The sequence below is a fragment of the Lagopus leucura genome, unplaced genomic scaffold (assembly GCF_019238085.1).
Source record: "Lagopus leucura isolate 7727_CA_CO unplaced genomic scaffold, USGS_WTPT01 Super-Scaffold_73, whole genome shotgun sequence".
NCBI classification, from domain to species: Eukaryota; Metazoa; Chordata; class Aves; order Galliformes; family Phasianidae; genus Lagopus; species Lagopus leucura.
Window position 1 is genome coordinate 92539461 of NW_024962252.1, and position 14085 is coordinate 92553545.

Consider the following 14085-nt stretch of genomic DNA (forward strand, 5'->3'; position numbering starts at 1 on the left):
AAAGTATTAAATGGAGACTTATTAGCTTCCCTGAATGTATCAAGTGTGATTAATGCTTCCATGTAGATGTGTCTGCATATGTTTATGTGTAGATTCGTACTGTAGGTTCTTCATCCCTGGTAATTAATAGTAGCCTGCATAAATGGTCACACTGGGTTCAGCAGGTTTATCAATGCAAGTAATTATTTACCAGTGGGAATGAAGGGGTTCACAGTTTAGCCCAGAATGAGGCAAATACTGATAACGCACAGAAAGAAGAAAATTACATTATTGAGCAATTGCTTGTTATTACCAGTAATGTTTTCATATTTAAAAAAAAAAAAAAAAACAAAGGATAAACTACTATTAACGAAAAGGGAATGAAAACTTTTTGTTATTGACATTTACAGGCTTCATTCTTTTGTTTTTCCATTGTAGAGTGTGGTAGAATCGTAGTTTCCTGGGATCCAAACCTCAATAAAACCATTACTTTCACTTAGCATCTTAAACCTGTCATTTTCCTGTTGAAAATAAGCATTAAGTTACTGACATTATATGGGAATAATTGAATTGTGTAAATTACCCTTTGGTGCAATATTCCTTAAAGATAACATTGAGATGAGCATGAAGCAGGTAGAAAGCTGTTGATTTGAGAAAACTATTAAACTACATCGGATGTGACTTCAGAATAATAAATACTGAAAGGCTTTGCAGTCATACACAGCATTATATACAGCAAATGGGTGCTAAACAAAATATTTATCTGCTTAATATTGTGTAGGTAAGCAGATGTCCTTGAGTTGCTGCCAGGCTCTATTGAAATGAACAGACTATTTCATAAAGATGAATTTTGCAAACAAATAGGATGTGAGAGACTCGGGCTATTAAAATCCGTTACTGTATCTTTGACCACTGGCAGTTCATTACAATGGGAACCATGCATTCAGGGTTAAGGACTTCAAAGAGCTTTATGAACATTTTTTCCCTAAACATTTTGTAGATGCATGGACACAAGGAATTACTCAGTAAGATCTGTGGCTGAGGGATATAGCCCGGCAAGTTAAAAGTTGCCCGATTTTATGTACTGTGCTGATGGCATTGCTTTTCTTGACTTTCTAATTCAGCTGCTTTCAGTTCTCTGGAGATGGTAAATCCCCAGTAACACAGTGCTATAAGCTAAAAGAGGGAAATAAGGTGGCTGATTTTTAGTGACAATGTTATAAAGGAATTGCAGAGACGTTATAAAGTTTCTCAGAGAGAATAAAAGCCTTTATGGAGCAACTGAGTTAGGTTTCAGCTGTTGTTTCTTCACGTATGAAATTGATCATAAGCAGGGTGCTTTTGAACAACAGTTTCTGGCTTTTAATAGTTAATGGGAGGTTGGACCATAAGTGGAGATCAATCCCAGAGTAATAAATTTTACATTATTATATTTGTCTGTCTTGAAACATAAACACTAGAGGACCTATTCTCAAATGGCTTCTGACCCAATTTTTTTCATAATTAATACAGGAAATTCAAAGAACATGTCTCCCTGTATAGTTTAGACAAAGGCAAATCTGCATTCATCAACACGGATTAATTAGCCTGTTATGGAACACACAGATAATATGAAGAGCTACAAAATGGTCCACTATAATTAAGGGAAAGCTTCGACATGAAAACCATCAGCTACATGTTCTCCTGGATAAAAGATAACTTTATAAATTTTGATGTGAATTCTACATAGCATAAGATGTACAGCTAGATTTTGCAGCTTTACTAACATTGAGCTTGGCAGCAATGCAGCAAGAGTATGGAATTGTTCTTTATTTGTTTATTCCAAGGGCAGCGTTTAGCAAAAATTTGTGACAAAGATTCTCTCTCAATGTAAACAACAGTCTGTCATTGATCTGGAGACTTACTTCTGGGTCATGGTATTCAATATGACTGCACTGTTGCTTGGCAGGCTTTTTCTTTGTCTTTTGCATTAATTAAACACATCTGTTGCAACCGAGAAAAGGAGAATAATGCCCTCTCATTTGAATCTTTTGTAGTACTCTAGCAGTATCTCTAGTGACATCGAGGCATAAGGAGTTGTTTTTCCTCAGCCTTCTCGTTTTGTTTCTTATAAGAACTTCATTTCTGGCACGATACAATATTTTATGAAGTCAGCAGAAAGGCTGCCACTGTTTTTAATGGGCTTTGTATCAAGTCCTTAAAAACAGAATAAATTCTTTCGCTAGAGATACCAATGTGACACATACACAGTATGAAGATCCAAAATCTGCCATTCCTCAACTGGCTCAAGATTTGAGGTCAATATCAGCTGCAAAGAGAACTTTGAACCCAGTAAGGGTGATATTACCCTATCCATCTATCTTTGTTTTGGTTTGTTCTAGAGCTGGAGATTCAGCCATGGAGTGCCTGCAACAGATTGATGTGCATTTCAGATCCCTGCATTTGGGGAATGCAGTGATGGAACAGCAGGATGTTGGATTTGTTTGTTTTTTTCTATGCATTCCTAAACCAGGCAGTTTTTGTCCATGTCCATTGCCAAGCTTTTTTATGTTCCAGCCCTTACCTTTGCTGCTATTTGCTGTGCTTTGCAGCACAACTCTTTATAATGACGATAAGCCTTCATTTCTCTTTGTAGCATAAGTTGAACCTGAGATGCTAGATCTGTTATTGCATTTGTCTTTGCTAGAAAGAGCTGACAAGTTTTCCTACAACACATGGTATTTTGCCATTGAGAAAAAAGCCAAGAGATTTATTTGAAGTGTGGTGCAATCTTGCAATAATGTTGATATAAGTTGAGCTTTAGCACTTAAAATATTATAAATTGATGGCATTGTACTGGAGTAAAAAACAAACAAACAAAAAAATCCAGTAGGTAATTCCATAAAGAGCATTGATGTTAGAAGTAAAAATACAATATCTTTTCAAAAGGGCCAGATGAACTTTTTGAGACTGACTCAAAACAATTTCTGTCAGCTGTAGAGTATTTCTGTGAGACATCTGGAAAGTAAAAGAGTGGTGTAACCATACAACACTTCTTGCTTTCACCTTTAAATTTTGTATCTCTAAGGCTTTTTAAGTTCTTTTTTATGTTCACACCATTTTGGTCAATCTAAAAAGCTAAGAAAAAGACAATTATACTATTATGTACTTACTCTGTATGGGACCATGGAAAAAATGTGCTGAGAATACTTAGTGGAACAAACAGAATTACATTAAATAAAATTAAGGATGTCCACATGGAGAGCCAGTTTACAATAGCTAGGAAAACTAGACTTCTGTATTGATTATGCTTTGTTTCTCCCTCCATGTCATATAGAAGTGGATAGCCTATGGCAACTTCATAAAGGAAAGATCAAGTGCATGCGTAGTTTGCATTCTGTATGCTGTTTTAAGGATAGAGGTTTTAAATGGCAAATGTCCAGATATGCTGCTCTTTTAGTTCATAGGCAATATGCTGGTGATGAAGTTAAGCAACCTGAGTGCTAAGTGGTGCTAGACTTACAACACTTGCTCAAAACAAATTACAAATTCTGTATGTGCACACTGGAAATGATGTGCAAAGATTTCCACTTGTTGAGTATTATTCAAGTAAGCTATTACTTAGATTGTAGACTGATATCTTTTTGTCCTGACATGACACATGAAGTATGTTCCCACTCTTCCATTTGTTATCCCCATCTGTCAAAAGATGATAAACCTCAGATAAATTCTTATCTGCATGTATTTGTTAATGTCTTGTTTTGTTAGGCAAGATGACATATCATATACAGTATATCATTTTCCTTGTGTAAATGAGCTTGATATCTGGAGCTGCTGAGATAACTGTAATGACTTGATTTCTTCTCTATGTAGGCCTAACTTGGGAAAACATGTTTTTCCATTCGTCCTTATTCTGAACGTCACAAAGATGTGTTCTTAGCTTCAAGCATATGCTTAATAACTATTTTGAATAGAAACATGTTTCTGAATCAGAGCCATGATATTTTAAATCTCTTTGTGTGCAACTATGCTCTAATTTATAAGATGCACTAATGTTTAGCTTGATTAAAATTTTTGGAGATGAAGACCCCTTCAAGTTCAAATATAACATCATTGGGCTCTGTTCCCTATACAAGAACACCATCTTCATGAAGCATGTAATTTTCTTCTGGATTTGCATTGACAGAGAATTAATTCTCTTTTATTTCTGCTTTGCAGCGGGAACAACGTATATCTTTAGCAAAGGTGGTGGGCAAATCACTTACACGTGGCCTCCGAATGATCGCCCAAGCACTCGCGCAGACAGATTGGCAATAGGGTTTAGTACTGTTCAAAAAGAAGCCGTGTTGGTACGAGTGGACAGTTCTACCGGGCTTGGAGACTATTTAGAGCTGCATATTGTGAGTATTTCTAAAAAATGCTTATCTATTCATGTCTCAATTGTTATATTTGTGGGTTTGGAGCTTTTTTAAAAATGTGTTTTGTTTTAATGTAAGTATGAACATTTGAGCGTTAATAGTGAGTTTAGATGACCATGGCTCATAGCATACAGTACTGTAAAGGATATCAGACATTCTCAATGTGCCTCTTACTCTACATAGTTTTTCTTTATATGACTTTTAATTTAAAAATCGTGTTGTGACATACGTATATAGCAGCTACACGAATCTAATCACATTAAGTGTAATTTAGCAATATCAGAAGAAGGTGCATTAATTTCAGAGGGTTTAATCTGGAATCTTCTGAAGGAAATACAGTGTATCACAATTGACTGTGCTTTCTGTTAATGCTAGAATTATCCTTTGTTTTCACTGTTGCATTGTGATGATAAATTGTAAGCAGAAAGCAATACTATCGAGCTAGGAAGTCTGAAAAAGTGATTTCAGCTGCCCTAAAGCAAATAACTAGCAATCAAAATTGAAAGCATCTGGATTTTTATGACAACATAAATAAATGATCAGTTGTGATAAACATAACTAGGGCAATATAAAATGTTGTTGTTTAGATTACTATTACTCTCAAATTTGTTAAGTGTATTAGGATGATTTTAACTTAAGAATCTCACTATTTTCCTAAATGGAATAGTTCCTTCTGAATGAAATTACTTATTGATCCATAACCAATTACACTTTTACCCTCAGAAAACGTTCTGCAGCGATCATTTTGAAAACAAGAGGGAAGTTATAGTATTCAGTCTTCCACGTTTTTTTTTCTTCTTTAAAGGCTCTCTTGCATTTTGGACCAAGGTGGCTTTTATATCTATTTATTTGCCAATGATAAGGAAACAGAGAAAGAAGGCCTGAAATATAAATCAGATGTTGCGTATAGTCTTCTCTTACCTTGAAACACATGGGCAAAACATCTGACTGATATTGTAAGATCTTGGTTTAAATGTGTGAACAAAGCACAAAAGCTTGTTTTCTTAAGTCACGCCAAATATCAGGTGCCTAGCTATCATTTCTCTTTACAACCAGAGACGAATTCCACTCAGTGTGGAGAACAATGGTGCTTTCCTCTCATAATGTTATCATCAGCATATGAAGGAATGCATTTCTTGTGGATTTACTATACCTTAAATCTACCAAAATGATAAAATGTGTTCAATCTTCTGTCTAACTCTTGAGTTTTTCTGTTTTAAAACAGAACATTGGATTCAAAATTGAGTTGGAGATCAAAATGCAAAAATTATTGCCAAGTCATAAGTGTTGCTTTTACCCCTGTAGCTTGTTTAAACTCATGCAGGAGCAACAGATAGCATAAATACAAGAATAATAGAGAGCTTTCTATTTTCAGAAAAATTATCACCTTAGTAGAGACAGAGAAAAGTGTCATTTATCCTTCCTCAGTCTTTTGAAACTACTTTAAGTGTCTTACTCTGAGGTGATTGTGGCCTCCTCCATCTTTGCCACAGGCTTTGAGAATCTTTTTCTAAACCCACTGTGGTTCAGAGCAAAATCCGTGGCAACTGTAGAGAGAGTTCTTTTGAATAAAGCTTGACCTTCTGTGAGTTCCTTCTCTTTGTTCTCTCTCTACAGTGGAGACACTATGGGATTGACCTGAAATACTGATATCTGGCAAGATTTTTTAAAATTTAGATAAAGCTAGGAAAACTGATAGGCTATAGTATCTGAGAGTTTGTTTCAAACAAGAATAGTATTCAAGAGGAAGTTTGAAGTCAGCATTTTCAAAAATACTCTCTACCTGGTGCCATGAATCGTATTAAAGTCAGTGGAACTATAGTTTTTCTGTGATGATATTGTGAAGCATTGTAGTTGTAAAAATGAAAGAAAGTAGAGAGGCTCATGTACTTGTTATATTTGAAAAATAGTTTATTAGAATTAAGTTTTTTAGTAGTTGACATTAACTATTCAACTAGCTGGTATAAAAATCGTAGGAGGGTTGTGTCATTCAGAAGAAGGTTTTGAACTGTTGCTTTAAGTAACTTGATCATAGCCTTCACTAGCAAGTCGAGATGGGTGCTTGTTTGGGACATTTCAGAGCAGTGCTGTGAGGGAACTTGCTCTTATCTTTCTTCATTCTAGCAGCGAAAGAGGAAATTACAGGTCTGGTTATGGTACTCTAATGTGTGCTTGCCCTTTTTATTATTCTGTTTACTTAAAAATGATGTAAAGCTAATAAGGAAATCAAGAGCATAACGAATTCTGATTTGGAAAATTGCTACTTGATCATCTAAATCACAGCTTTAATGTTAGATTAGAAACACATTTGTTTTAAGTGATCATTTAACCTCCCGAGATAACAATTGTTAATAGTAGAAACATTGCAAAAAAGTGTATTCTGTATTGCCACCAGATGTTTAACAGTTCCAGTACAAGTATTTTAAATTCCAAGATAGTAAACTATAAAACATCGCCTGTACTGTAGCAGCCTAGATGTAAAAGGGTAGTTGTGGGTATAATATGCATGCATCCCTGTGCTTCAAGAAAGGGGTGTTTGATTTATTTACCCAGATATTCAGAAGTCTGCATTCTCAGCTATCACTTGCCTTCTGTTGTGTAAGTGAAGTAATCTCTTGTTGCAGTTTCTGCTGGAAGATCTAGTTCAAGTAGAAATAGATATTGTGCCTGAAAGTTCAGTTGTCTGTTTTTCAACTTTCTTCTCCTGTTGACAGATGAAAGGACAAATATCTCTGAGAATTCCTATAATTCTCCTTTTTTTTTTTTTTTTTCTTACTGTAATCCTTCTTTTTTCCCCTTCTCTTGGCTTGATCTGCACCCATCTCCATTCCAAGAGGAAAAAGATGGCAGCTTGTTAGTGCAGTGTTCATTAACTACCATGTGCACTTGGCTTTTTCACCCATTTGTAAAGCCCTGACATAATTCTGTCAGTGAATTGCATACCTATCTTGGCTTTTCTTCTCCTCTGCCAAGTCATTAGACAGATAAGCAGATACATATACATGTGTCATTGTCTTTCACAAGCACTGTACTGTTGAAGCCTCAAATTTCCTATATTTCTATGGTGAGGAGCAAAGTAGAACTAGACAAAGGGCCCAAAGGGCTAAAAAAAATTCTGGCAACGCTGATAATACAGTAAGCTGGCATCCTCCAATACAGCACAAATACTGCTTGCTCTATTAGTGGAGACAAAAGGCATAGATTTCTACCAGTACAAAAATAAAAAGAAATTAAAACTCAGCGTAGACTGTGGATAGTTTGTCTGGGATTCTATTTAATATTATTAGAAAATATACAATGGAGAAAGTGAAAACCAGAAGAATTAATATTGTGATGAAAAAAAAGCATGGGAAGCTGTTTTAAAAGATGTGATAATCTTATCTGAAAAAGTCTGATTAAGAATATTCAGTATGAATATTTTCCGTATATGTCACACTTCATTAGCTTGAAATATTCTGAAGATGTAGCATTATTAGCACGATACATTAATCAGTATTGTATTTAGATTTTCAAAATGTGTTTGTAAATCTTTCTGAGTTATGATTAATGACTGAGGAGAACAGGCTTATGAAAGGAAATAGAGAATGTCTTATGGAAAATTGGGTTGTGGATCATAAATAAATTCAGTCTGTGCTCTTTGTCCCATCTATTTATATACTACATCTATTAAAATAAACATTACAGGAAAGGCGTTTTCATTATAAACTTTTTCCATGAGAAAGATATGGACAAAGTCAATTGAAAGTTTTTTTGAGTTTGTGTCATCTTTGGTTCAAAAATTGTTTTGGCTGAAAAGGAAGTTTCCCCATTTTTCTTGGCTATATATAGTTTTTGTATAGGGAATACTTCACTTAATTTTTTTCTAGATTAGTGAAATATTTAGTATCTCCAAATGAAATGTTGATTTTTGTGCAAAGCAAAATAATACTGATGTGAAGTGGTGTGGATTTTCAGCTGGAAGTTCATGGAAAAGTCTGCAGTCCTCTCAATGGATACATTTCTTGGAGCTTTTGGCCTACTGTTGAGGACTGTTATTTATACTCCACTCCCTCAGTCTCCTACTTGCACAAATGCAGTCATCTTCTGCACCAGGTTTTTAATAGCACACTCTGTTAGGTTCTAATGTACGTTATATCTAGACAGCTTTAATTTATGCACGTATAATGACCTTCCTTCAAGTGAACAGAAATAACTCAAAGTAAAACTGGAAAGAGGATCAGAGTTCCGTGTGTGAGCATATCAGAGGAAAACCTGCAGTCTTAGGATAAATGAATTTATTATTCTCTTTTGAGTACTTCACATGTCTTAGGCTTTAATGCTGAATGGAAAGCCAATTGAAAGATTCCTATTGACTTAGTTGCATTTGAATCAATGCCTAGTGAGTCCAGTGTTCTTTCACTGGGACTGATGATAAAAATCCCTTTGATTTTAGTGATTTTTTTGTTTGTTTGTTTTTGGTTTGTAATAATTTTCCCAGTAACACTTGAATAATCTGTAAAAGACATAAATTTTCAAGATAACATGTCTTCTGATAATCTTCTTTCAAATACAGCATTAGTTGTTATTATATATGAATCTACATGATATGAAGATTTGGAATAGCAGTGATTTATATATGCACAGAACAGTAATGACTGTAAAATCTAATTATTTACATCCTGGAAGAGCTTTAAAAAAGAAAAAAAGGAGAGCTGACTTTTGAGAGTCTGGTATTTTAGAAGTGCTGAGCATGCACATGAGGCTAAAGTCAGTGGAAGCTGAATATAGCCAGTACCTCTGAAAAACATGCCAGCATTGTATCAGCTCGGTGTGCGTTAAGCATTGTTATGTCTAATGGTTGTAACATTTAATATGCTTTAAAAACTGTGTGGAACAAGAAAATTACTTACGGATAATGTTATCTAAGCAAGAATTTTGCAAATATTTGATACTTCTTTATAGATACATGATATTTGTTAACATATGAGAATGGAAAAAAACTATAGGAAGCTTAGTGGCTGCGGGCAGTGATCATTTTCTCTGTAGGGAACAAAACAGCAACGTTGGTTTATGTGTTAATATTCAAATTGAATAAAATTCTTATGAAAGGAGAATTTCCAGGCTTACTTGTAGGGTTTAAATAATGAGAAGTGCTGGTCAAAAAAGAATCGCTTGTGGGGCTAGGCAGCCAAGTGAGAATGCAATTCAGTGTACGCAAACTTAAGTTAATTAGAGTGGGAGCAATGGATTAATCTAGGGAATTTGTGCTAAATGGAGCAATCATTTACTTCACTGATCAGACTAAAGATCTCAGTCTGTAGGAAAGAAAATAAATCACTGAAATGGTCAAGCTGTACCATGAAATTATGCAATTAAGTTATTGTTTTGCAGTAGCAGAGGCTTAAAAATAGGGGATTTCAGGATAGAAGTTGTTTGTTAATACTTCATCTTGAGTACTCTGCACTGTCTGTTATCCAAAGGGGTTGTTTTGTTGTGTTGTTTTTTTTTAAAGAACACTGTTATTTTTCTTCCCAAACAGGATTTAGCACTGGGCAACAGTGGTCAATTCCTGCTGTGAACGGACCAAATTATAGAGAGGTTATGGAATTGTGCTAATTCTAGCACAGAACAGATTGATATGTTACTGTACCAAAAACATGAATGGAATTTGAACAGATGATATAATTAAACAGCTTGGCTATGACTGCTACCGTGGTGTTCTGCAACAAGTCCTTATGCTGGCAGGGAAGCTCCATTTTAGCAGCATGGCAGCTCTGATCTTGCGGAGTCTGCGAAAGTGACTGAGGAAGCAACTCCTTTCATCATCTTATACTGTCTTGGGATGAATAGAAGTTCTTATTTCTTCCTCTACCCAGCTAATAACTCCTTTATACATCCTGTTCCTTTCATGCTTTTGAGAGGATAGAAGCTTCCTTCCCCAAAAGCATGCTGGATGAAGGGGTCACCACCTGCCAACCCCTCACTGAGAGAAAATTACACAACTAATAACTCCTAAGTACACAGTTCAAATACCTTTTGTCATCAGAATGCTCAAGCCCTTGGCACTGATGAATCTTTCAAGTTGCTTTCCTCTGGTAAAGGTGTAGAGTCTGGCTGAGAGTAGAGAATTCTTAGAATGCTTCTGGTGGGACGCACACATATAAGTGTGTATATGTATATATTTGTGTGTGAATATGTGTATAAATATATATATGTATATACATCAATTACAGAAGTTATTGTGCACTTTTAAGTAGTGAAGTAGACCAATATGGAGAGGCCAGCACAAGAGCAGGCACATGTAACTAACACAATGAGGCTCTTCATAAAGCATTGCTTATTTTGGTTATTGTTACTTTAAAACTCTCAAACACTGTACAGACTTCTTCCCGTCTTTATATCCAAAGATTCTTTCTTAGTCTCTGCTTTTCCCTTACTCCCTAAATATTTTTTCTGCCATGTCTTCAGATTCACGTGCCTGTGCGTGTTCTTCAGTCTCAGTGAATCCCAATGAAGCAGGTGGCAATGTCCAGGTGTCTCAGTGGCTGCACACCTTTGCTTTCCCACATATTGAAACACTGTGTAGCTAAAGAAACTGAGGGTTCATTGTAGCCGTTGACTGTGTGGTACACACGTGGAAGACCTTGAGCGGGACCACTTGTTAGTTTGGTGTCATAAAGAACAAATCAGGAAAATACATGGCTAAAATTAGATGTCCTTTCTTGACTAGGTTGTTTATATGTAACATATATAATATGTAAAATACCAAATTTCTGGCTACAGAAAAGAGGACAAAATAATTTGTTAGTAGTGCAGAGAAATTAATAGGCCATTGTTTCTCCATAGCAGCGTCTTACCTAGGTGATGTTATACTGTCTTACTGATGTTTTGTTTCTCTCAATGCTTTTTAGTTTGCTCTTGCCTTAAAGGAACAGATCTTATACTAATGTTACTCAAGCTGACTCTACTTATTCCAGTCTAACCAGTTTTTTTAAAATTCTGAATGTCTTCTACACTGATTACTAACTAACATCCTTGCATATGAAGGTTATAGATATTATAACAACATGGCACTAACTCTTCCAGAACACTGCCTTGCATAAAAAGATCTGATGAAAAATTTAGCAGCAGTTTAGCAACCTTATTAAGTTTTAAAGAATACTTAACTACTTTCAATAGTAGAACAGTTGAGAAGTTGGCTGAAACCTGTCTGACCACCTACTACACAGAATCATAGAAAACTGTCATAACGTCTGGAGAATGAAAATGATGATTGGAGGTCACTTCCTGTGAAGCCAGCCACTTGTTTCTGTCTACCCTACATGTACTCTTTCCTGTTTATTGTGTATGTTATTATGCATATACTATTTGTTTTATTTAGTAATACAGTTGAGCCAGACCTGATAATATTTCCTAGCTTGTTATTATATATTGTATTATATATAATATTTCCTAGAGGAGCACAAAATGTTTTTCACTCCCTCTCTGCAGGACACGTGTGGGGATGTCAGTTCAAACTCAAGTTGAATTAATGTGTACCTGTTGTATTAGAAGCCATTGTGGCACTTTAGGTTGATAAGATGTGGTTTTGAAATAATAGGAATAGGCATGAGAAATGGCATTTTGAGTTATCCTAGTCTACGCTTTCAGCTTCTGAGGGCATTCTGAATAAAAGAGAGTGAATATCACATTGCCATGACCCATTGAGAGAGGGCCAATCTGGCATAGTACAGAATCAAGGTGCATTTGTTACGGCTGTAAGCCAGAACTCAAGATCTGGCCCATTAACTCTGTAGCTCTTAAATTTATGAGCTTTAAATGAGGATAAGGATGTAATGTATGCAGCAGCACAAAGTACTGGTGTAGCAGTTTTTCAGTGAACGTGCGAACAATATCATTTTTAATATCAGTCAAAAAGATTAGTCTGCTGATGTCAATCAAGGCAAGTGGAAAAGCACAGCTGGTGGCCTGAACAGTTTCTGCTCCTAATTCCAAATAATTCTCATCCTGCCGCTTCCACTGTTCATTGGTCTGAAGAAACTGCAGAAATATGAGTAGGTATGAGTAGGATCTATGTCTGGCCAGAAAACTCCTGCTGGAAGGTGAAAGGTGCAGAGATAATTTTACAGATCCTGCTGCTTTGCTTCAGGCACTTGTTTAAGTAAACACTGGTATTATAGTTAATCACTTTGCGCTAATAAGGAAAGCTTGTCTTAATACTATTCTGGTTTTGTGAGATAATACCTTAATTGTTAGTTAATTAGACCACTTATTTAATTCAGATGTTGCTCTGTGATGCCGCAGTGTCATCACCAAACTGGAAACTTGTTTTAATATTTAATGTTAGTTTGCCTTTTTCTTCCAGATGGTTTTATCATCTGGAGCCTTTCTCACTTTTCACTTTTGTTGCAGTACCACTGAAGAGCAGCTACAAAAATCACTGACTAATCTGATCTACCAGAGGGTAGAACTGAGCATACTGGGCCTGGTTCATTCTTTCATCTGTTTTAGTTACTTCCCTTTCACAATCTGTGACACCAACTCATTGCACCAGGATTTTGTGGGAAAGCCACAGCAGGGAATTTATTTGGATTTCCTCAAATCCAAGTTAACAATACTTTCATCTGCTTTTCAGCATTGTGCCTATGCTATTTAATGGTTTCTCTCTTAACGATGCTCCAGTGATGATGTATCACTGTAGAGCAAAACACGCTTTCCCCAGAGCTGAGCAGCCTCTTCCTTTCTCTCCTTAGCAACGATCCCAGGTGTGTAACGTTTGTTTTCTGTGTCAATTCTTCTCATTTAGCAGTGTGCTCCTGCTGCTGTTAAGTCTCTTTGTTTTGTGTGTTGTTTTTTTTTTTTTTTTTTTCAAATAGATCGAGCTGGTCCTAAGCATTTCTGCAGCAATAACAGACATGATAAGGATTTAATGAACTCGTATTGTCAGTGTTCTAATGGTTTAGGCTTAATACAACAATCGCACTAACAACAGGTGATTCTTCTTAAGCGTTTAAAGCAACTTAAATATCTTTGATTGTGAAAGCCCGTTTAGACTGAAGAATGCTTATGCTTCAGAGGGTGGGATTAGCTCAAGGAACAATTTGCACACTCCTTGGCTTTGGATAATTACCTAGCTTATGCTGAATAAGGAATATCAAGTTAAAGAGAGGTCCTTTTTGCCAGTTCTGTCTGAAATTGTCCTGAAGCTTTCAGCACATTGGCATGAAAGTACTGATGCAGCTTTAACTCCTGCCAGAATTTGTGGCTGATAATCTGTGTTTGGTCAAAGACCAAATTTAACCCCAAATATTATCCCTGGGGAGATGTGAATTGTGCTTTCTGCTGCATTATGCAGAAAGTGTTATGCATTCTCTGTGGTCTAGGAAAAGCTTCTTGTACAGAGCTGGTTCTCTGCCTTTTCTGCTGTGGGTGAGTGCTGTTGGGTCAGCTATTCCTCTTCATTCCAGGCCTCTGAATGGAAAGGAGGGGTTGGAAGATTACAACCTCAAGTATCTCACTGCACGCTATTTTTTGGGGCTGGAGTCTCTTGTTTTCTGTTCTGCCCACAACCTTGGTAGACTTGTGACTTACTGCCTATGCACTAAATGCTACAGGCTGTGCTTTTCCTATCCAGAGTCCCATCCAGAGTTTCTTTCTTGACACAGTGAATTTCAGGGAACAGTAGGGTTTGTGGATCAAAAGTCCCCAGTTTTTTCCTTGCGTAGCAGAT

At 36.1% G+C, this 14085-nt stretch overlaps 1 protein-coding gene across 8 annotated transcripts in view; it reads left to right on the plus strand.

Moving 5' to 3' along the window:
* The window catches only part of NRXN1 (neurexin 1), a 629457-nt gene that overhangs the window by 428402 nt on the left and 186970 nt on the right, over window positions 1-14085 (plus strand). For all 8 annotated transcript variants that reach the window (XM_042884865.1, XM_042884874.1, XM_042884894.1 and 5 more), the window contains one exon: window positions 4177-4358. In XM_042884865.1, the coding sequence (XP_042740799.1) occupies window positions 4177-4358 (182 nt within the window). The remainder of the gene's footprint in view (window positions 1-4176; window positions 4359-14085) is intronic.